Below are 21,821 nucleotides of genomic sequence, written 5' to 3' on the forward strand. Positions count from 1 at the left end.
GAAACCTTGTGATCATTCACGTTTTCCAATGAAATAAAAGCATTGCTTTCTAATCCCTGTCATGCTTGGCTCTCATTTAAAGACTTGTTTACAAAACAAAGGCAGTAAGGTCCATTTCACACTCGCTGAGGTGAGCACTACTGTAGTTAAAAGTTTGCAAAAGTAGCCAAGGATTTCCATCTGCCAGCTGGAGCTCAGAGGAGGAGGGAGAGAAGCCCACACGGGGATATTAGACTCTAATGGCGACCAGATGAACGCGTCCAAACAGCCTCACACGCGGCTCTTTCTGACCGAGGCATTATCCGACTCTCCAGTTGACCAAGTCGAGAGCATAACGAAATTATGTTTTGGGGATATTTGCTGTGCTCTTTCTCCCGGCGGCTATCACAAACGGCCACCTGCTTTCCGCACAACGTCCGCTGGCTGCGAGTCAGTCATTTAGAGCAGGCCGGCGGTGCGCTCAGGTGAGTGCAGCAGAGCAATCGGGAAATGCACGGTCAATGTATTCACTCGCACTTCTTATACATTCACGGAGGCGGGCACCCTGTCCGCTTCGATCCTCTCACCCCCCCGACAGGTCGAGAGAAATAACGTTGAAGTGGAAGAAGCAGCGACCCGGCGTTGGCGGAGGGGAAGTGGAGGGAGTCGCGTTTGCTTCGGTTAGCTGTGAAGCTCTCCTCTTTCATTTGATCCCCACGTTTCTTTTAGAGAAGTCCCGAGCAGCAATATGTGCACATGTGTGTGTGTGTGTGTGTGTGTGTGTGTGTGTGTATATGTGTGTGTGTGAGTCTTGACATCACAAGAGAGCTCTGAGCCCCGGTAATCGAATTCGGGATCATGTGATTGGACGCGACAAGGGGAACAGGGCGGAGAGCCATTTACCTGCTTGATGTCCCGCCGGTCTCTCACGCTCATCATACAAAAGCACGCGTGTCTCCATTTTTAGAATTCTTAACCAGGTCACCACGAGGAAAAAAAAACAAACAAACCCCAGATCACGTCTACTCTGTGTGCTGTTCACCCATCTGGCCCGATGGAGCTTCTTCCCCGTGGTGCCGTTTTACATGAAACATTCTGCAGCATCAAAGCCACGTTACTGCCTGCTCAGCCATAATGTGCCATTGTACATGACATCCAAGAGCACGAAGGGAACCACATGTGGAGCACAGTGCCCGCAGGTATATATTACATATGTTACATACTGCACACAACGTGTGTGTGTGTGTGTGTGTGTGTGTGTGTGTGTGTGTGTGTGCAGGAGAGAGAGACCCTACTTTGCATAGCCCCAGCTGGTCAGTATGAAAGACGGTTAAATACATGCAGTTGATTCAAAAGGCATGCGATTATCCATTTCCTTTCTCCTGTGGGAATGAGCTACCGCTACACAGTGTGTATACACACACACACACAAAGGCTTGGCCGGCGAGGGGGCGTGTGTGCGGTGACATCAACAATCTGCTGATTGCATGATATTTAATACTGCAATATGTGGAGTTATTTAGGAAAGTGCTAGTGATAAAAGCGATGAGTGGGGAGGCGGGAAGGAAAGCAACATGAAATGCAACTTTGTGAAGACAAAGTTCTGCACCTCGTGACGTCCGAGCCTCGAGCTCGTCGGCGGTTCCGAGGCCGAATGGATTTCTGCAAAGGAAAAGGCAAAACGAAACACAACGTCGGGGGCTAAGTAAGTATTTGAAGGCGCAGTCAAAGGCTTCCGCCGTCTTTGCCCTCCACCTTTCATCTTTCTCTCATCCCTCCCTCCCCGCTCTCATTAGCAATGGCCCGCGCGAGAGGGGGAGAACAAAGCACGGGCCCTGCCAATCGATCAGCCCGCAGCACTATCAATCGACTGGCGGAGCGCAGGTCTCCTCCACCCGCCCGCCGATTGACGGGTCGAAGATTGATGGGGGAGATTGTTGTGTCTCCGTGCGCGCCTGTGTGTTAATGCAGCGGAGAGCGCGCCTTTGTTCGAGATAGATTACAGGCCGTTTTAATCTCGCCTTGTTCACCCGTCGCACATTTTAATTTGTACCCGGCCCGACAAAAAAAATAAATGAAGACTGTATCAAGAGAACGCGCGTGAGGTCTGAGCGCGCGAAGGCGCGAGAGCGCCGACGAAGCGCCCCAGACTCTGATAGAAGAAGATGAGTTTATCGGTGGATACTCTTCAGCCGACTTGGCACAGAGTTTCTGCCCAGGAAACACACACACACACACACACACACACATGGAACAGCGGAATTAAATCATATGCTGGCATGGAGTCCCACTTTACTCTGGCACGGTGCGACTGCCTTTCACTGCCATGACTCATGCCAACGCTCTGATGGATAAATCCTGCAGCGGTGTGAACAAACACGTGTGTGTACCTCAGAATGTTACTCTGTGTGTGTGTGTGTGTATGCATTTTTCGAGGTGTTGTGCAAACATTGGAATAACGTCCCACAACAGGTCGGGTGACTTGCGCCGGGTATTTTTGTCTTCGAAAATTTGTGTGAGTCGCTTTGGGAGAGATGCCGCCGGCATCGCCACATTTGCATGAGAGAGGTTGTCGGACTAACACCTTCTCTTGTCTCCCTCCCCTCCCTCCCCCCTCCCCCTCCCTCTCCATCTTCCTCTTGCGTCCCCAGCTCTGATAGCCATAGGCCAGTACAGCAGCACCATTGAGACGGTGGACGCCGGCTGGTGTAAGGACATCACGGACCAGGGAGCCACGCAGATCGCCCAGAGCAGCAAGTCCCTCCGCTACCTGGGCCTCATGAGATGTGACAAGGTAACGCGGCTCGGCCCGTAAAGCCCGGTTTCCTGTCAGTAGTCGTACATAATGAAGAAGAACGGAAACACTTGTCAGATTCATTTTTAATTATCTTTAGTTGCTGCTCTATTTTAAAGCAGTTGGCAGACTGATTGTACTCAGCGTGTGTTTTTTTTGGTGTGCGACGGCTGTTTAAATGTCTGGCTGCCGTGCAAGTAGGCCTTTGACAATATGTGTCTTACTAATAGTTCATTTGAAAAATAACAAAACAAAATGTCTTTATGCATAATGCATTATGCATGCAAACGTAAATCCAATATGTAGCATACATATCCGCTCAGTGACGCCCACATTGGCTGACACAGTACTTTAAGGAGAAATGTGACACGTAAATGATAGTTGTCATTTTTAGATTTATATTTACTGTACAGTACCAGTTAAAAGTGTGGACACGATTTATTTATATATACATATACACACACATGTGCATATATGGTGGACTCTGGTGCCCACGCATAAACACAGCTACATAATCCCAATCATCCACACGGACCCCCTCCAAAGAGCCAGGCAACGGGCCGACAGAGGGCACCCAGAGGAGCGCGCGTGTGAAGAGGCTAAGCCGCCACCTGTGCCCGGTGCTTCCATGTCATCAGCCTGTCCGCCGACAACTGAAGTAAAGTTACACGATGACCCCCTCTCCAACCCACTAGACTTCGGCTATGATGGACAATCTCCCCAAAGTCACCCCTTGACTCTCATCTGGCCTCTTACCCGTCCAATCACCACCCTGAAGGGGAGCGCGTGCAGTCGTAGTGCCACGGTAACAACTCCACCCGCCTCTCCAATTGGCTCAGCGGTGCTCCTGCCACACAGATGCATCCACTTAGTGTGGGATCGTTCAGCGTGACATGAGTGGGATGAGGGCAGACGAGGCGGGGAGCCCGCTGCCTCCACTGAGAAGCTCCTCTGTGCTGTTGCAGAGGCCGGTTTCTTGTGCCGCGGCCAGATGCACAACACGAGGCCTTAATCTGAATGCTGGTGGGCATGCTGAGCGTACAGCACGTTTTAATAAGCCTTTTTTGTTTTCAGGTTGGGTTTCGCATTCGGGTTTTGGGCTAAAACTAATTTAGACGGCCCTGCTGCGCTGCAAAGAAAAATGCAAGTTGGCAGGAGAGGGAATGAGGTACGAGAGCCGTTGACTTATAGTCGAGGCCTCTCACCAGGTTGGGAACTCATCATTTTTATTCCTACAGTATAAAACCCTGCATGGCGCGGCCTAGAGGTTGACCCTATGGATTTTCCCCCGATAAAAAGGCCCGCCCAGAGATCGTTAAGCGGGGCAAGAACGCCGGTGTATCATATTTATCTATTTATGCCGTAATGAAATTAGAGCATGCGAGGGGGTCCGTGGGTGAACCCATATGTAAGGTCCCGGTGATGAAGCGGCGCGCTCGAGTCACATTACTGCAGACACGAATGCGTATCTATCATATTTATCCAGGAGTAATAAAGAGTAACTGCATTACATAGCAGGTGATCACTTAGATCCCATTTTCATCTGCTTCCCCGCTGCCTCGGCGACTTAGTGACCCAACAATCGATACCTGCAGCCGTGTTAATAAAAAATCTGCTCCGGAACGACCCACATCTTCACTGGAATAACAGTTTTATATTCGCTCCTGTCCACCGTATTCGCCCTCTCTGCTGCCGACACAGACTCCCCCATCACTGTGCCCTTACTTATCCCTCCGTCTCCTCACGTGCGTTGCTCAGACTCATCGTTTAATCCCGAGGATAGAACGGTAAATAATTGTTCTTCCTCTGCTCTGAAGAGGAGGTGGGGGGGGGATGACGCTCCTAAATGCAGCGGTAATTGGTGCTATTCCAGTTTTAACGGAGGACTTTGACAGATTCCAAGGTCAGCTGCTCTGAGTCAGGGGGGAAATAATTCCCTGCATGACGGTCCCCTTCACCCGTTTCTCCGTCTTCAGTCTCCGCCGTAATCTGCTTTAGCATTGCAGATGAGCCTGCAGTACTCGAGCTGAGCATTGGTCAGGCTTGTACTTTCTTTCATTCGTTGTTGTTGTTGTTGTCGTGTTTTTATATTATGTTAGGCGCGGACGGGATTTAGATGGAGTCGGGCTTCGGGAGGAGCGGGGGAGAGGAATGGGTGTAATACAACGTCCGCTCGGGGGGGAAACAAATAAATGGGAATAGGCTGTTGTTACCGAGGTCACGGCAAAGGAAATGAGAGCCGCGCAGCGAGTTAGAAGATCATCTACAAGTCAGCCCGGGAGGGGCAGCAGTGACCACGCTCTGCCTTCTCCTCCACCCTCTCATCCCCGTCCTCGCCTCCGTCCCTCACGCCTCCCGCTCGCCCGCTTCACTCGATTTCATGTATCTCACGATTGATTGAAGCTTTTTGCAGCTGGCGCTCCTCTCAGAACCAACTCGATGATGATGAAGGAGGAGGCGGGGGTTGATATCGTTGATATCTTTATCAAATCACATTACTGTCCGAGCGTGTGACTTTCCTGTTGGCTTCGTGGAAGTCAGGTGACTTTGTGAACGTGGGAGTTACACACTGCAAACCCTGACTGAGAGGCGCTTGGCCGGCTGCTCGCTGAGGGAGCTTCCACGGCGCTGTGTCTTTTAAGTGAACTGAATTAGTTGTTTTAAAGTACCAGTAGTGGCGACGCATTCAATTTGATGGTGTGTGTGTTTTTCGTTTTCTTTTCCTGGTTTGCGTTTGACATTTCAGGCCCTCGAATTTGTATCAGGCTTTATTTGTGTACCGCGGCAGTAAAATCCGGAGGCATGTCCAATTCGATCCCGGGGCAAACTAATCTCATCTCTGCACTTAATGCAGTTCTGGGAAGACGCAGGAGCTGGGGGATAACTCTCAATTCCACAACGTTCCCACATAATGAAAGTCTTGTGCAAATTACTTAACTTTGGATTTCTCTCCGCCGCTGCGTCTTGTCCTTATGTTGACAAATCCATTTGGGTTTTGTTTTTTTTTTCCTCCTCCAGCCTCATTTGACTAAGTTGCTTGAGTTTCTCCGTGTGTCCGCTCGTGCCTTTCCTCCCTCAGCCCAGTGTTGACGGCAGGAATGGCCGACGTATAGAAGGTCGGCAGTACTCATCTCATATTTCTTCTTGAGGGTTACATTCTGGGAGAGAAGGTGGGGAGTCCAGGAAAAGCCACACCAGCTCAGAATGTGTTCTCTCGATATAGATGACGCTTTCTCAAATGGCTCCATCACTCTTGGACCGACCAACAACAACGTCCATTTGTTTAGCTCAGCCCCAGGATCTACACCCTTGAGGAAACATCTCAATATTTACCCGTTAAACCGGCAACTCTCCGAGCCGGCGTGCTGTCTGTGACAGTCGCCCCAACCTGAAATCATTCTGCATTGCGTACCTGCCGTGAATGTTTCCATTGCCAATATAAATTGTTATACACACATAAACACTTTGTGCTTTGGCAAGTGGTGAGATCTGTGTTGACACTGTTTTGGACATATTGCAAATATTCCCAGAGTTAAGATTTCCTTTTCAAGGGCTTGTTTTTTTTCTGTTCAGGATGTTCACATTGCAGAAGTCTAGGTAGGAGTACCAACGCACGTAGTTACAATATCACGGTGACAGACGGTCATTTAGAGCCTCGTCTGCATTAAGGCGCGCCGACGCCTGTCTGCTTTGCACGTGTCCAGGTCACTCCTGCAGCCCACAAGTGGCTACTTCACATTAATCATGGTCTTACTCTCTCTTTACTTCATCCTTTCTTCCTAAAAACGGAGTGTGGAGTTTCAGGGAAGGTCAAGGCAGCCGTGGACAAACACGGCCTTGTGATAACCTTGACACACAGCACGGACGAGCCGGCAGGCAGCGCATCTCGCCCTGTACAGCTCGCCATGTGCAGCTCGCCATATGCAGCTTGCCCTGTGCAGCTCGCCCTGTGCAGCTCGCCCTGTGCAGCTCGCCCTGTGCAGCTCGCCATATGCAGCTTGCCCTGTGCAGCTCGCCCTGTGCAGCTCGCCATGTGCAGCTCGCCATGTGCAGCTCGCCATGTGCAGCTCGCCCTGTGCAGCTCGCCCTGTGCAGCTCGCCCTGTGCAGATTTGTTTGGAGTTGTCAAAAACGCCGGGAATTTTAATGCACCGGCTTCCCCGAATGTCACAGGACTTAGAAAGTGTAGAATTTGTTTTAAGAGCTGTTAACGGGATCCATCTGGCGCTCCTCATGTGGAGCAGTGTGAAGGATCGATTTCCTCCGTCACAGTTTATACAAACATGCTCCCGTACAGTATGTATTTTTCCTGAGAAGAAAGGAGAATTTGAGATTCATTTGAAGAAAAACGTTTTTAACGCTGTACAAACAGACTGAGCCTGAGCCCGGATCAGTGGGTAGATTTGATTGTTAGAATATTTTCTTCTACAGACTGTCCTTTCAGAAGCTGGATGAGATTCATGTTGTGCTAGTGCGGTGTGTGTGTGTGTGTGTGTGTGTGTGCGCACGCCTTTGTCCCAATTTACTTTTCTTCTCTCCTGCTCGTCTCAAGGATTTGCTTTGTGTGTCAGTGTGTTTACGTGCGCTCAAATGCGGCGTGTCCGCGTGTAAAAGTGTGTGTTCTCCGAGAGGAATGTATGTTATTTGCTGTGAACACGGCTCATAATGGAGCATTGAAATCAGAGCCCCTCCAGGCCCGGGCGGATGGCGTGCTCCGCCTGCCTCCAATGATTACACCCCTCCGCCCGCAGGGCCAAACCAGCCCCGTCTGACGGTGGGGGGGGGGGGGGTGGGGGGGGAGGAATGCGATTGATCCAGACTCACCCAAAATATAATCAAATCAATTCATTTCGAGCCTTTTCAGCTTTGAGTCAGTCAGTCATTTGAAGCATTCGGCTGAAAGGCTCAGAGGAAATAGTGGCCCGGCCCTCTGAAGAGCCCATCCGCACATCTCGGCTCGGCTCCTCATTGGGCCTCCTGTTAAATGCGAGGCCGTCTCCGTGGGAGCAATTCCAGTGTGCACACGTCCACAGACGTGATGGCATTAACACCTTGCATTAACCCGGGCTTTCGAGTGGTTCACTGAGGTCATTTTCAAATGAAATCATAGCAATGTAGTAACGACACCACTCAGTGGACTGGACGCACGTGGACATGATGCTTTCTGGCTAAGCACAACGTGCAGACCAGTGTCCAGTCCATTTGTGCAGAAACACACTGTAACTCATGGTGCTCCTTATCTCAACACTGCGTACACATGTCTCCTGTATATGCGTTGAGCTGCTGTTTTTCCCATAATGGGCCCTACTGGCCCTTGTGAACACCCTCTGTTGATTTATCACTTTGGGGATTTTCATCACATTTCATCCTCAGTGGAATTCAAAGCTATTTCCCAGCTCAAATAATGTTCTTTTCCGCTGTCTTCCTCCGTCCTCCCCTTCCGTCCCCTCACCTTTCTTCACTCCTCCTCTCTTCTCACTTCCATTTGTATTTGGGTTTCTTTTCCACTACTTCATTAGAGCGAAAACAAATGGGCAGTCCGGCTTATGGAACCGAGAGGGAGGCAAACTCACACAGTCAGCACGAAAGTCGGACTAGGAAAATAATGACACCGACTGCTGGTGATGCCTTCAGGGACAGCTGGTGGAGCGAGTGAGAGTTACCCGTCATGGTGATGGAGGAGATGAGGGTGGGGAAGAGAGTGAAATTGAGGGTTGGCCTTAGGGAGAAGAAGAAGATTCAAAGAATTAGACAAACCAAGGGAAACAAAAAGTCAAATTGGATAAAAAGGGGGAAACTGGCTGTTTCCTTCACAAATGGGGGCCCCCGAAGAAGTGTTTTGTGTAAGCAGTTTCTGAAGTGCGCTCCCATTACCTGAATCGAGGCGGAGCGGCGTTTGGGGAACAGGTACGAGCACCGACGCCCCCTCCCCCTAGATGGAGCAACCAGACAGACCTTGTTAAAAGAACAGACATCCCAATCAATATAGTCGTTCCACTGGTGTATCCAGCTGCTGGGGACAATACACAGATAGGCACGGAGCAGCAATTTGCAGACATAAACAAGGGCCTAATTGTTCAGGGCCCGGAGGCCCGGAGTGAGGAAAACAAAGATGAAGTATGTCGAAGAGTTAGGAGGCATTTTTAACTCTCGTTTAGGAAATGGGAGTCTGGTAGCCGGGCCAAACTTTTATCTGATGAGTCTTCTTAGCGCAAAGGGCGCTAAAGCGAAGAGGGGGGAATGGACAGGAAGATGCACGGCATCATGGGCAAGTCGAGAAAGTAGCGTAAAAGAGTCATTTGCTGTTTGTGAGTTTCATCCCCACACCGAGGAGCCGTATTGATTGGCGGTCTTAACTGGAGCAGCCTCCTGATCATCCCTTCATCTCGTTTCTCAAAGGGCAGGAGCGAGGGACGGGGAAGGAGACGGGGCGAAATAAAGTGAGACATGGACAGAGTTCACTCCGCCTCTGAAGGGAATCTCAGAGTTGCCCTTCAACGGAAAATCTTACCAGTCGTGGCGCTGACCTCGCGTGGCTCTCGCGCACACTCACGCGCTCCTCTGCCGTCCCTCTCACCACCTTCTTCACTATTAATTCTAGATTTTTCTTCTTTTTCTTATTGTTTCTACCTCGCTCAGCCTCATCCAAGCAAGGACAGCCAAGGTTGTTTGACTTTTTGGATGCCTGGCACATCTTTTGTTCATTCGATTAGTTCATCCAGGTTGTCCCCCTCCCCCTGTGTGTTGTCTTCCAGCCTTTCCTTCTTTGGGCAGTTTGGCCAGTGCTGTTTATTCATCACAACGGAGGTCAGCATGGTCTCATGGAGTCGTAGACAGGCAGTTGTTGTTGTTTTTTTACCTTCAGAGAGACGGCAGGAGGTCACAGTCTACTTTTAAACTTTGGACGCGGTGTCTCTCTGGGTTGGTGATGAATTAGCTATTTAACACTAATGACAATGTACTCCCCCTCCCCCCCTTGGTCTTTGTGTCTGAACAAGTTTAATAGATCCAAAATATCCTGTGAAATTTAGGCTGGGGGATTGATGTCCAGCTTTATTGTCTGTTGGGACCAGAGAAGCCAGCGGATCCAAAAGGTATGAATACGTTCTGAAGAGGAAGATGACTGGTGGCTGCTCAGTGAAGATTTAGAGAAAAAGAGTAAAACACGGTGGAACAAAAAGGACGTACAGAAGTATCGTGCTGTCAAAACGTTATGTTTGTACTGTCTGCGATCAAAAGGCCGTAATCTGTGTCCACGACAGATTTTACGGCCGGTTAGTAAATCCATTTCCCCCCCCGCTCTCTGCGCTATGAGAGACGCTATGAATTCTGTATCAGTGTTCTTCGAAAGGACAGGGTCAGGCTGTCCTCATTCCTTATTTATTCTGAAGAGCAAGGGAGTTAGGAAGGGCAAAAAAAACAAAAGAAAATTAAACACAGCGGCTCGGTTGTCATTATCTTCAAGGAATTCTGCTTGTGTCTGACCTCCAGTAAGCTGGCCTGGAATTTGTAGCAGGAGTTTTAGTGTGTGTGTGTGTGTGTGTGTGTGTGTGTGTGTGTGTCTTTTTGTGTGTCCACCGTGCTGCATTGTGCTGTTCGCCATCTGAAGTGGAAGAAGTGGTTTTAGCAGTGGCGGCTGAACAATAGGGAGTGAAGGGGCGTCGCCCCACCTGGAGCCCAATATGATATCTGCGGAAAATACATGCTATTCCTGCTCGTCCTGCACGTCCCGTCACACGCACGTCCCGTCACACGCACGTCCCGTCACACGCACGTCCCGTCACACGCACGTCCCGTCACACGCACGTCAATGTGATGAATGCCCGCAGAAGGCGGCTCTAAGAAGCACTTTAGCCAACTGCTGATAAAAAATAATATGGCTGACGTACAATTTAGCCAATCAGCATCCTTAAATAGGCTCAGCTTGGGGCAACGTTGGTTTTGCCCAAAGCTTGCGTCTTCTCGCTGAGGCTGGTATCGACAGGCTGATTGCGTTCTGGAGGAAGTAGAGAGCACGGACTATTGCCGTTCAATCAGATTAGATGAGTGACATATTATTTCATCCTGATTATTATTTGATAATGTTTCTCTTTAGGCTTTTTTCCAGTAATTTCAATTGAAACACGGAAAATAAAAAGTGCAGCGCTTTTGAAGGCCAAGTCTTCAACCATTGGATCGTTTTGACTCCAAATGGGTTATTTATTTGTCAGATTCTGCATGCGAGATCTCAGTGGAAATAGTCCACTGTGGGAAACCCACCTGAACCCAAATTGATTTGATTAATATTAATAGATTTAAATAATATATTATTCGTAAAGGAAAACCCATTTGTAAGGGGCTTAAGAACTGTCGGTCCAAAATAGATCCAAGCTTTGGTCCACTCAAACGGACCACTTTGCAGCTCACTCTTTCCCCCTGTCGTCAGAAACCGAGTTAGTCGTGATGGCGGCTGATTGAGGTTCCAGATGCTGCTATTGAATGTGATCTGGACTGAATCGGATAACTACGACGAAGGAACTAGTGGAAGCGTGAGACATTTCTTCTTTAAATTGGATGTTATCCAATTAATCCATCACTCACCCTCACTCACTCACTCAAGCTTCGATCCTTCCATGTGTGCAGCAAGATGTTGGAGATGTTCTATCAGTCTGTTGTGGCCAGTGCTTTGCACTTGGCCGTGGTCTGCTGGGGGAGCAGCATTGGAGCCGGTGACACCAACAGACTTAACAAACTTGTTAAGAAGGCCGGCTCCATCATTGGCTGCGAACAGGACAGCTTGGAAAAGGTGGTGGAGGGGAGGTCACTGAAGAAACTGTTATCCATATTGGATAATCCTGACTACCCCCTCCACCACCTGCTACAGGGACAGCGGAGCACGTTCTCCAACAGACTCCTTCAGCTCCGCTGTCACAAGGACCGATACAGGAGATCATTCCTGCCCAGTGCAATAACACTCTACAATAAATCATCCCTGGCTAAATAATGACAATAATAACCCTGTACTGCTGTGACGTTGCTGCTCTTCCTCCTCTTCTCCTTTTACAAATTATTATTATTGTCTCTTTTGGAAGGTTATTCTTTTGTTTCAGTTTTAGTTTATTTTATTTAATTTAATTTAATATTTCTATCTTATTATATTGTATATAATGTGTATATTTGTATTCTATTTTCTTCCCTGTACATTCTGCTGTGATACCAAAATGTCCCTCTTCAGGGATCAATAAAGTATCTATCTGTCTATCTATCTATCTCACTTGTATGATCTATGTAGTAAAATGGTGAATTCGTCTATCATATTCAAACACAACGCAGCAATTAACAAACGTTAATAGTGGTCCGATCAATCTTCCGACTTAATGGGACATTTGTTTATCTCCACTCAGGATAATTAAAGGATATTTTCACGCCTTGGTTTAGTGGCATACTTGACCTTTTTAGAACTTGATTGATACTATTACATTCTGTAGAAATCGATGACGTCAATTCAGTCACTGCAACCGGTTTAATTATCTTTTCTTTGGCTCTATATAGACTGAGCTGTGATTGTGTTTTACCAACACTAACACATACATTGTGAAAAAACGCCTCTGGAGTTGCGCTACGTTTTCCCCGGGTCTGCAGAGATAAGGAGCGCACACATTCCTCTGGTTACCTTTGTCTCGCGTGATGGAGTGTGGGGTTTACAAACCTGGCCTCCAGAACCGCTCCCTCTCTGACCCTGTTGGGTTGAGCCCCCATTCCTGCGCCCGTGAGTGTACGCGCTGACACCCTGCCCTTTCAGTCCCGCTGCCGTCTGATATTGTGCAGGGATGAGGGCGCGTGAGCGGGACCAGACCTCAGTTGTCGCAGGCGGGGCCTGACATGGTTTATAAAAAAAAATAAAAAAAACGCACCCAGAGCCATGCACTGCAGATTACTGTGAGGGCCCTGTGAGACAAAATCCAAATGTGTGAGCTCAGGCTTTCCTTTGTAAAGAGCAAGGCTATTCATTGAGCTTCCAATCCAGTGCATCGATAGTTCATTTAGAAATATCGAATCCTTTCAGAATAAGTTTGGGCCGAGCTCTTTTCTGTCCCTACACTCCAGAAATCCTCTGCTTTCTTTTCCATTCACCCCCCCCCCCCCCTCCCCCTCTCAATGGAGCAGGAGAACTATCCTTCAGTTGTCCAGTCACGCGTTTAGAAACTTTACAACTGGGGCTTTTCCTCTGAGCAGTTTAAAGCAGGCTATAAATCGGGCCCGTTTCAATCCAGACTGGTTTAAGCTGCCTTTTACTGAGACCCGATGCACTGCATTCTTCTGCTGCCTAAACAGCCTTTTTAAGCATTTACCCCAAATGTATTTACTGGTTGACTGATACACTCTCTCCATAGGAGGAGACAGGGAACGGGGGGCATTTGTCTCTATTTACGGGCCTGGGACTAAAGCAATGGCCGCCACATGGCCCAACAAAGCGTGGGGAAAGAAGGAGAGGTAAAAAAGTGTAGTCGAGTATGAAGAGGACCACTGAACTGGTATTTTCATTTAGATACAGTTCTGAAGGTGTCCAATATCAACAGTTTGTAGATCACCGCCTACTTCCTAAACACACTCCCTTTATTCCACTTCCATCCCTTGACACCCAGGGTGTTCTCACCACACGGGTCTAATGCGATATGCATCTTTGTGTTTTGTGTATCTGATTATCGATTTACGACTCAGTTTTTCCCGCTGAGAATGTGAACTGCAGCGGCATCAGTCAACCGTACGACGTGTTTTACGGCGCTGCTTACGAGTGGAAGGCCCGGGGCTTAAGGTAAATGTATATTTTACGTGGTGATAGAGTCCATTTGCATCAAAGGATAAGACCTAAAAGAATACAAATAATAGCATGGTGTTTGGAACCAGAGCAGATAAGAGGACTCCCAAGAGAGAGCGGAGGTCAGCTCGGCAACGACCGCCACTTCCCTCCAGCCGCCACATGCAGAGAGCGGAGGAGCCGTTGTCTCTCACACGCACACACAGCCGCACACCACCCGTGTAAGCTAATCCCGATCCGCGTACAGCCCTTTCAAATAAAAAGGTGCCTTCTGCCGAGCAGCGTATCAGACATCTTTTTGTTTTCCCCTCATCCCTCTCTCGCCCTCTTGTAAAACCCTGACAGCGGCACATTAGCCGCCAGCGTGCATTACGCCGCGCTCTGATCTGCAGCGCCGCATCTTTGAAGTTAGAATGGGGGGAAAATATAGTAAGTACAGGCCTCGCTCCAGAGCGCTGTGGCTGCGCTCCCCAGATGCTTCCCAGAGATTGGGATCGTCAGTGAGTAGCGATCCGCTCCGTCATATGGCCCCCCTGCTGACTTGGCAGCAGTTTGGGGGGAGGAGTTGTACAGTAAGTACACTCAATGAGAGCTGCATGGGGTAAAACCTTTTTTTTTTTTTTTTTTACTCTCCGCCAGAGCCAAATATATATCTAAAGCACCATTCCTGACAACAAACGCAACAGCGGTTTCTCATAGCGTTTCTTTTAAGCCCGCGGTGCCGAGCAACCGAATGTCGTTCTGCCTGTTAACAGAGTCCCACTCTGGGAAGAGAACAGCTGACTCCGCAGTTCTCAGGAAGCCATGTGGCACGACTGCTGTAACCAGAAGACCTCGGCCAGCCAGTTACCCGCAGCATTTGGTCCGACCTCCATGTCTGACACGGGCCCTGAGCCGCAAATACCAAGCAGGTGTGGTGATGTCATCGCGCCTCAGCCGACATACCTCAGAGCCACGCAAAGGGCACACGCAGCCTTGTTCTGCAAAGGGGGGCATTGCAGCTCGGAACTCTGGGAACCTTCTCAGAGGGGGTTTCTTTTTTACAAGAGGCTGTTGTTTGTAGGTCTGAAGAAAATTACAGTAACTCCGCGAGGAGGTGAGTTAATGGATGCTGTGATGCATAACTGCCGGCCTTAACTGATTTTCTGTCAACGCGATTTGCTATCCGCCGGCAATGAAACGGTTTAAGAATGCGCGTAGACGTGTGTCATTCCGGGATGCCAATTAATCAAACCACGTACAATGACTTTCTGTGCTGCGTTGAAGTCATTTCAAATGTATACAGTCTTGGGTTTGATTGATGGTAAAATCATTTCTTTTGTTCAACTTGATTGGCCTTTTCCCTCCTGCATGACACGATGTTTGTATTCCATTCATTTGACACATGCTGCATGTGTCAGTAACCCACATTTGAAAAATAATCTGAGTTTTATCAACAAGGTCAGCGCAATAGTTTTTCATTTCATGGTTTCCATCAAAGTGATCTGGGTGCAACTCAAACATTTAGCGTTGCCGCAACCGGCAATTAGTAAATGATGCAGCGCTTTGAGTGGGAGATATTTTGAGTTTGCACTGTTTGCTCAGCAAGTAGATCCGCAGTAAATTAGCTTTAATGAATGTTATGGCCTTGCATCAGTTTGACAGGTCTATTCTTACAATTTGTTTTAATTGTAATTAGGCGCTGATTAACAGGCTGGGGGATGTTACATTCTCTTTTCAAGAATATAGCGTAATATGTTATGAAGGCAATCAAGGGTTGGCCTTTTTTATTTTCTAATGAGGCTGAGCCATATGTCATAACACGCTGGTCTCTAACAGCAGCGTTGGAAAGGCCTCTGTTGAGCTGTTCTGCTTCTGCTTTGGTCCTCTGTGAATGCAACATGCGGCTATCGTTGTAGGCAAACTCCACTCCACTACCTCATAAAAGCCTTGAATAGGAGAAAAAGATAATGAGTAAAGACAAACAAAGTTGTGAGGATGATTCAGCAGCACATAATAATTTGGAGCCGGCTGCTAAGTTTGCTGAAAAGGAAAAAAGAACAGAATTTAAAACCAGCCTCACTTACCCAGAGAATCACAAGATGTAGTATGTAAAAATAGAATTGCCCCTTTGTTCTAGTTCCAGCTTGTTGATTTCACTTGTTTTTAGTCAAATTTTGGCAGAATTTCCAGAATATCATCAAAAATAAAATGCAATGCACATGTCTCCTAGTGTTAAGTAGCGAGTGGCACGAATTCTGCAGTTGGGCGCCATTAAACAACTGGAGAACAAGATCTTGCAGAGGACAAAATGTAAAAGTTAGACCTAAAATCAATGAAAGTGATAAAGATAGATTTGATGGAATTATTGCATTTAGATTTCGTTCATTTATTGCTTTCAAGAATGTTGAATGCTAGACTAAAGTCATGATTTATTCACCAAATTAGCATCTATTGCACAGACTTTTTAGCCCCTGAATTTCTATTATTCACACTCACATTCTGATGTGAAACTTTGCATGGAAACAGGAAACTGGCAGTTTGAATTCTCCTACAGTAAGATTAATTCTTTAGGGCAATATCCCGAAACACTGTTTTATTACTGCATCAGCTTTGGTGATGAATCATTGAACGCAGCGCACGTAAAACTGTTCCTGGAAATTTCTCATTTCCACCCTTACCCGCCAATTCTTTGCACCTTTCGGCGGCTGAGATGTCAGAGGGTTATTATTCCACATTTAAAAGCCCTCTCTGCCTGTCTGTGCTGTCGTTCTCTTCAGCACTGACGGTAGCGAGAACTTTGCCAATTGTTTGCCAGAATTTCCACACGTTGTCTGATTAGAAAAATGATGAAAACCGGCAAGACCTTTTGACCTTGGGTTATGATTTTATATTAGTTTTCCTGCATCAGCGGTGTCTGTTAATCCTAATCCGGTGTGTCTGCGTCACGCACCCAAACTCCAGCTGCGGCCCCTGCGGTCGGCCATCAAAGCAAAAGCTGTTGCTGCTTCATGGTCTCATATTGTGCCGTTTCCATCTTCCCTCTTTTCCCCTCCTTCTGCTCCTCGGGGACGGACCACCGGTCTGTTATTTCTACGATTCTACTGGTTGTTCTCCTGACTCCAGACCGTCCGTTCCCTCTCCACTGGGCTGGTACCCACTTAAAGAAATTCTGTTTATTGAAGAGAAAGACCAAAAATGTCACCCAGAGCTGCTGAGTACCCGGGTGACAGCCAGGGAGCTCCTTCCCCGGCAGGACTTGTGCCAGAGAGCCCAGAACCCGAAGAACTGTGGCTGGGGGGGGGGGCTGTGCAACACTTTGTCGCTGCTTTGGCAACAACGGATGACTGTGTGCTCAACATGTGTGCGAGTGTTTATACATCATTTCCCCTGGAAAGTGTCATGCTTGCGGGTGGGCAGGGGGGGGGGGTTGGTTCTGGGTGGGTTGCGGTTAACCCCTGAAGGTCTCCAGCGTTACTCGACCTCTGGTCTTCGTCAGATTCTCAGCCGCTCTCCCTCTTGGCTCTCGGTGACAGTCTGACGGAGTGTTGGACAATGAGAGCGGGAGCGGCTAATAGCTGCTTGTCTTCCTCGTCCTCGGAGGACGCGGAGGCCTCGTTAGCCTCGTGAGCTCAGCCGTCCTCTGGTGCCGAACCCTTGTGTGTGTGCATGTAAACACTGTTTATGCTCTGAGAAATTGCTTTTCCTTCATCTTGGTCTGGCAGACTGCCGGTTGACAGGGAATTAACAGTTCAATCAGGGTTGCTTACCTTAACAAGGCATCGTGGGGCGACAGATTGTTACAGACCCCTTTACAATGAAGTCATTTTCAAATCTGTATTCATTTGAACTACAGCAGTACTTGTGTTACATTTATGTGGGTTTTAATCCGATTGCCTCTTTTTATGACGTCTAGGCAGGAGTCCCTTGAAATCCGCTGTGATGCAGAATGAATGATTCTCCACTGGTTTCCTCATGTTGTGCTCGGCGTGTTAATTCACCAGATAAGACAACAACGACAGTAACTTCAGACGAGACGCGTTACATTTGATTAAGTCAAACTGCTGAAGTCTGCAAACATCATGAGGCGACATTCTGATGGTATTTGAACGGATTGTAGCCGAGCTGTTTTGGGGCACCTGACAATTGTTTAAAACTGTGCGTCCTGTAATCAAACAGGGCCACCATGTGTGAAGTGGGCCACCGTTGGAAAAGAAACATTTAATTACACTGGAGTTCATTCCTGGTCACCTTTGTCAAAACCATTAATCTCAATCCCCTTACTTGAATGTTCCCTCCACATCACACGGTCTCCATCAGCAGACGTAGTCCCGTCAGTCACTGTGGACATGAAGACTTTCCCACAAGTGATTTGATTACTGGAGAGTTTAAATATCCACAGTGCAACATGTGAGCAGCTGGACTCTCATTTTCCAACGTCTGCCGATGATTTAATTCCTTATTGTTACATTTATTATCATTTGATCATCATTGTGTTTCCTTGTGTGTGTTTGTTTTGCAGGTGAACGAGGAGACGGTGGAGAGGCTGGTGGTCCAGTACCCTCACATTGTTTTCAGCACGGTGATGCAGGATTGCAAGAGAACCCTGGAGAGAGCTTATCAAATGGGCTGGAGCCCCAACACGTCCAACACGTCGTAGCTGCTGCTGGATCACACCAACACACACATGCACATCCACGCAGAGGCCCTTTTGGTGTACAGACACACATACAACATTTTTGCAGCTCATGCACACACACACACTCACAGACAATGGTTCCATTCACCAACTTTTCATTTGGAGAAAATCTCTCATTTTAGTAGTTTAAGTCAAGTATGCTTGGTATTCTGTGTGTGAGATGGTTGACCTTCTCCAGCTATAGGCTATAATCAACAGCTTGTCTGAACTTGGACTTGATATGACATCCAACAATGTGATGCCGTTTCTTTGACCAAACCCTAAAGTGACCAGTCTGCCCAGCTTTACTCAGTTGATAGAGGAAGCCTCTTCAAACTATAAAGCGACCCCTCTCCGTCTGTCTGCACAACCTTTGCATATGTTGAGAATCGTTCATCCGACAGTCTACTTCACTCTTTGTTTTGAGTTGGATTGCTGTGACGTCATGTTTCAAAACTGAATGGGCAACGTAACCTGCAACATTCTTGGGACCGGTAAATGTATCAGCCACCGGCCAAGGTCTTTCCCACGTGTTTCTTGCTGTGAACCAGAGAGTATTTCAAAGGTGTTTCTGCCCGTGAGCAGCCCTGGCTTGGTTCTGGGATCTAACTAAGTCACGGCCGCTGCGATACTGAGGACTTAAGGAAAGCAAAGTGTGAAGTTGATTGTATGACCGTTTCTCGTGAGAGCTGCAACTCCGCCCGCCAAGCAGTCGCCCCGGACAAAAGTACGGGTGCTGCTCCAGGACATTCAGTGTCCTCCCCATCACTTACCAGTCCAGGTAAGGAGGCCGGGGGAGGGGTCAGCGGTCTGGTCTTGAATACCCAGGGAAGATCCAAACGAACACATCCTTAAATCAAGGACATTCAGCGACGGTCACAGATTAAGATTTAGATTGAATTTTGTCTTGTGCACGTCGGTCCTCTGCGGCGTTTGCTTCCTTCGTACTGAACTCGACTGCTGTGAGGACCTCGCGTAACACAAAGCAGAGACTTGGAGACCAGTAAATGACACCTTGCATGTGAAGACCAGACACTTGAGGTATTTTGAGGAATCTGTAATGTTTATTTTGTCCATGTCGTTTTTTTCTGTTTTTTTCCCTGACGTCCAGTACAGTGTTAAAGAAATCTGTGCACCCATATGCTTTGAGATGTTTTGAGTTGAAGGACAGAGATCTTCGTTGTGACTTGTAGGTCCAATCTCAATGCAAATCAATGGCAGGGAAACAGCATTGATTATATCTAAAAATAAAAAAAATAAAAGGCATGTTTTCAGGTTTTTGTTTTCTGTTTTGTTTTTTTTGTAGCGATATTATCTGCAGATGACCTGCCGTAGAAGAGAGCCTCTGTATGACTTGGGAACAATGCTGTTTTTATGCCATACTTTCATTCGAGTTGACTGTGCATCACCTTGAGTCAGTAGAGAATGAAACAGAAGTTGCCTTTACCTGAAAACCCCGGCGGATGTTATCAGATTATAAACCACCACTACCGGGACGTCGGGTAAGAGGGAACGTTGCCTTAATGCAGAGTGGGTACTGAAGTTGCCATCAATTAGCTATCCAGACTTTACTGATGAAATGTTTATCTAATACCATATTTCCATTATTTGATATATATATATATATATATATATATATATACATAAATACTGTGTGGGATTTACTTGATATTGGTTTTGAGCATATTCTTGTAACATTAGCTATGTAGCAAAGCAATGACGGATTTATCTTTCTTAGTGGTTTAGGATGTAAGAAAAGAAAAAAAACTGGCTGCCGTGGGCCTATAAGCAGAGAGTTGATGGATTTCTATCTGTCCTATAGAAGTTAAGTAGTGTACAGTTAAAAAACGCAAAAAACAGGGTATTTTTCTATGGTGTGAACCAGCTCTGGGCTCAGCCAGTCACTCAGACATGAACAATAGCTTACTGAGCCTCGGGTTTGGAGTGGAACTGTAAACTTTCTATGGCATACAGAGTTTTCAGACAATTAAAAACACCTTCGGTTTACCCGTGTCAGGATTTATAGACTTTAACCGGTGTCTCCCGCTGCCTGTTTTTGTTTCGTTTCTGTTCTTTTGTAATCCTCATGCACTTTCCTCCCTGCTAGATGTTGACACACTTGATTCCTGATTTGTTAAGGCAACCGTAAATGACTGGATTTACATAAAGATGAATAAAACACTACTTCAAGCTTTCTTTTCTCTTCTCCTTTTGTATATGTGGAATTGAGGCAGGCGAAGAAGATTCCAAATGACAGTGGAATACGCCTTCACTCATTTTACATAATCTGTGGGCTGCTTTTGATCTTTCGCATGTTTTCTCCGTGATCTCCAAAACCTGTTCGTAAAAATGTATACGAAAATCTTGAACATACAAATTCGTAACAATACATAGGAACTGGCGGTGGTTAACCACGCCCCTTGAGTGAACAACATGGCGGACCATGTTGGATACCATGTTGGAGTGAACGTCTCTCCGCCATGTTGGATTTTTTGAGGGGGTTGCGGTTAGTATTGTATTCTTACAAGTTAACATTGATTTCTTGTTGTAAAATGCAATCATAACACGTTTATTTTACATCGTTGGACTTCACGAAGTGTGTTTACCCGTTCACTTTGAATAGGGTGACGTCATCAGTTGCTGTCCGTATTTATTTAGTATGTATCACTATGAATTTTGGAGATCAGGCTGGTTTTCTCAAACGTCATATTAGGTTGAATGCATTTGAACTTAAAGTCCACCAGGACTACAGTGGAAGAGGCGGTGAAATTGAAATTCAGCGTAGATTCCGTCTGTTTGCTCAGGTAGAAAACAAATAAGGACACCAGCATGTATTCCATCACAACCAAAGGCCTTAGAATACGCAAGTATGACATGAGATTGCTGCCCAGCGAGACCTCAAAGCCACTCAATGGGTCCTCGGCCCCTTTTGACTTCCCGTTGTCATGTCTGCCGATTGAACGCAGGTGATGGCTAAACAGGAAGCAGTTAGTTCTTCTGTGATACATTCATAATTAGTGTCAATGCGCACTCTACTTGAGTCACAGCTGAAGGAGTTTTCTCTGCCTCAATACAACTATACCTGATTAACAAGCTGCTCTTTTATTTCCTTCGGCTGTACATAAATACATACAGGTAACCCACCTTCCATTGTCATCGATTTCTCCTTTTCCCCCGTCACACACGGAGAATCGACGCTCCAACGCGTCAACAACAACCAACATTTACTTTCACCCGACAACAATTTCTGCCTTTGTGAGTTTCTAATTTAAAAGTTTTGTGTCAGAGTCGTTGCAACACGGCGCTGTGAGTTAAGGCTGTAATTTGTGGGTTTTGTTTCAGGTGTTTTTTTTTCCCCGGTTCCTCTTTGTCTGATATTATAGTCTTTGCAAGGTAGTATTTGTTGCAGCAATGGGCTATTGTTTTGGATTGCCATGGATTTCACAGGTGTTCATTCTGTTGCATCCACTCCCCCATAACTGTTTGAACAACATTTGCTCACAACAGAGGCGCACAAACATTACAGCTGCTTGAAACTGAGCAGATTGTAAACACAAAGTCGCACTTGCAAAGTCACTTAGGATTTACTCAGAT

The 21,821-nt window shown here is 47.1% G+C and overlaps 1 protein-coding gene across 4 annotated transcripts in view; it reads left to right on the forward strand.

Annotated features, from left to right (window-relative positions):
* fbxl17 (F-box and leucine-rich repeat protein 17) overlaps positions 1-20,419 on the forward strand; it is a 166,677-nt gene extending 146,258 nt beyond the window's left edge. For all 4 annotated transcript variants that reach the window (XM_040195707.2, XM_040195705.2, XM_078087206.1 and 1 more), the window contains exons 10-11: positions 2,631-2,773; positions 18,072-20,419. In XM_040195707.2, coding sequence (XP_040051641.2) covers positions 2,631-2,773; positions 18,072-18,209 — 281 coding nt within the window. In that variant the 3' untranslated portion in view covers positions 18,210-20,419. The remainder of the gene's footprint in view (positions 1-2,630; positions 2,774-18,071) is intronic.
* Positions 20,420-21,821: the final 1,402 nt, after the last annotated feature.

This window comes from Gasterosteus aculeatus, chromosome 13, assembly GCF_964276395.1.
Source record: "Gasterosteus aculeatus chromosome 13, fGasAcu3.hap1.1, whole genome shotgun sequence".
NCBI lineage: Eukaryota > Metazoa > Chordata > Actinopteri > Perciformes > Gasterosteidae > Gasterosteus > Gasterosteus aculeatus.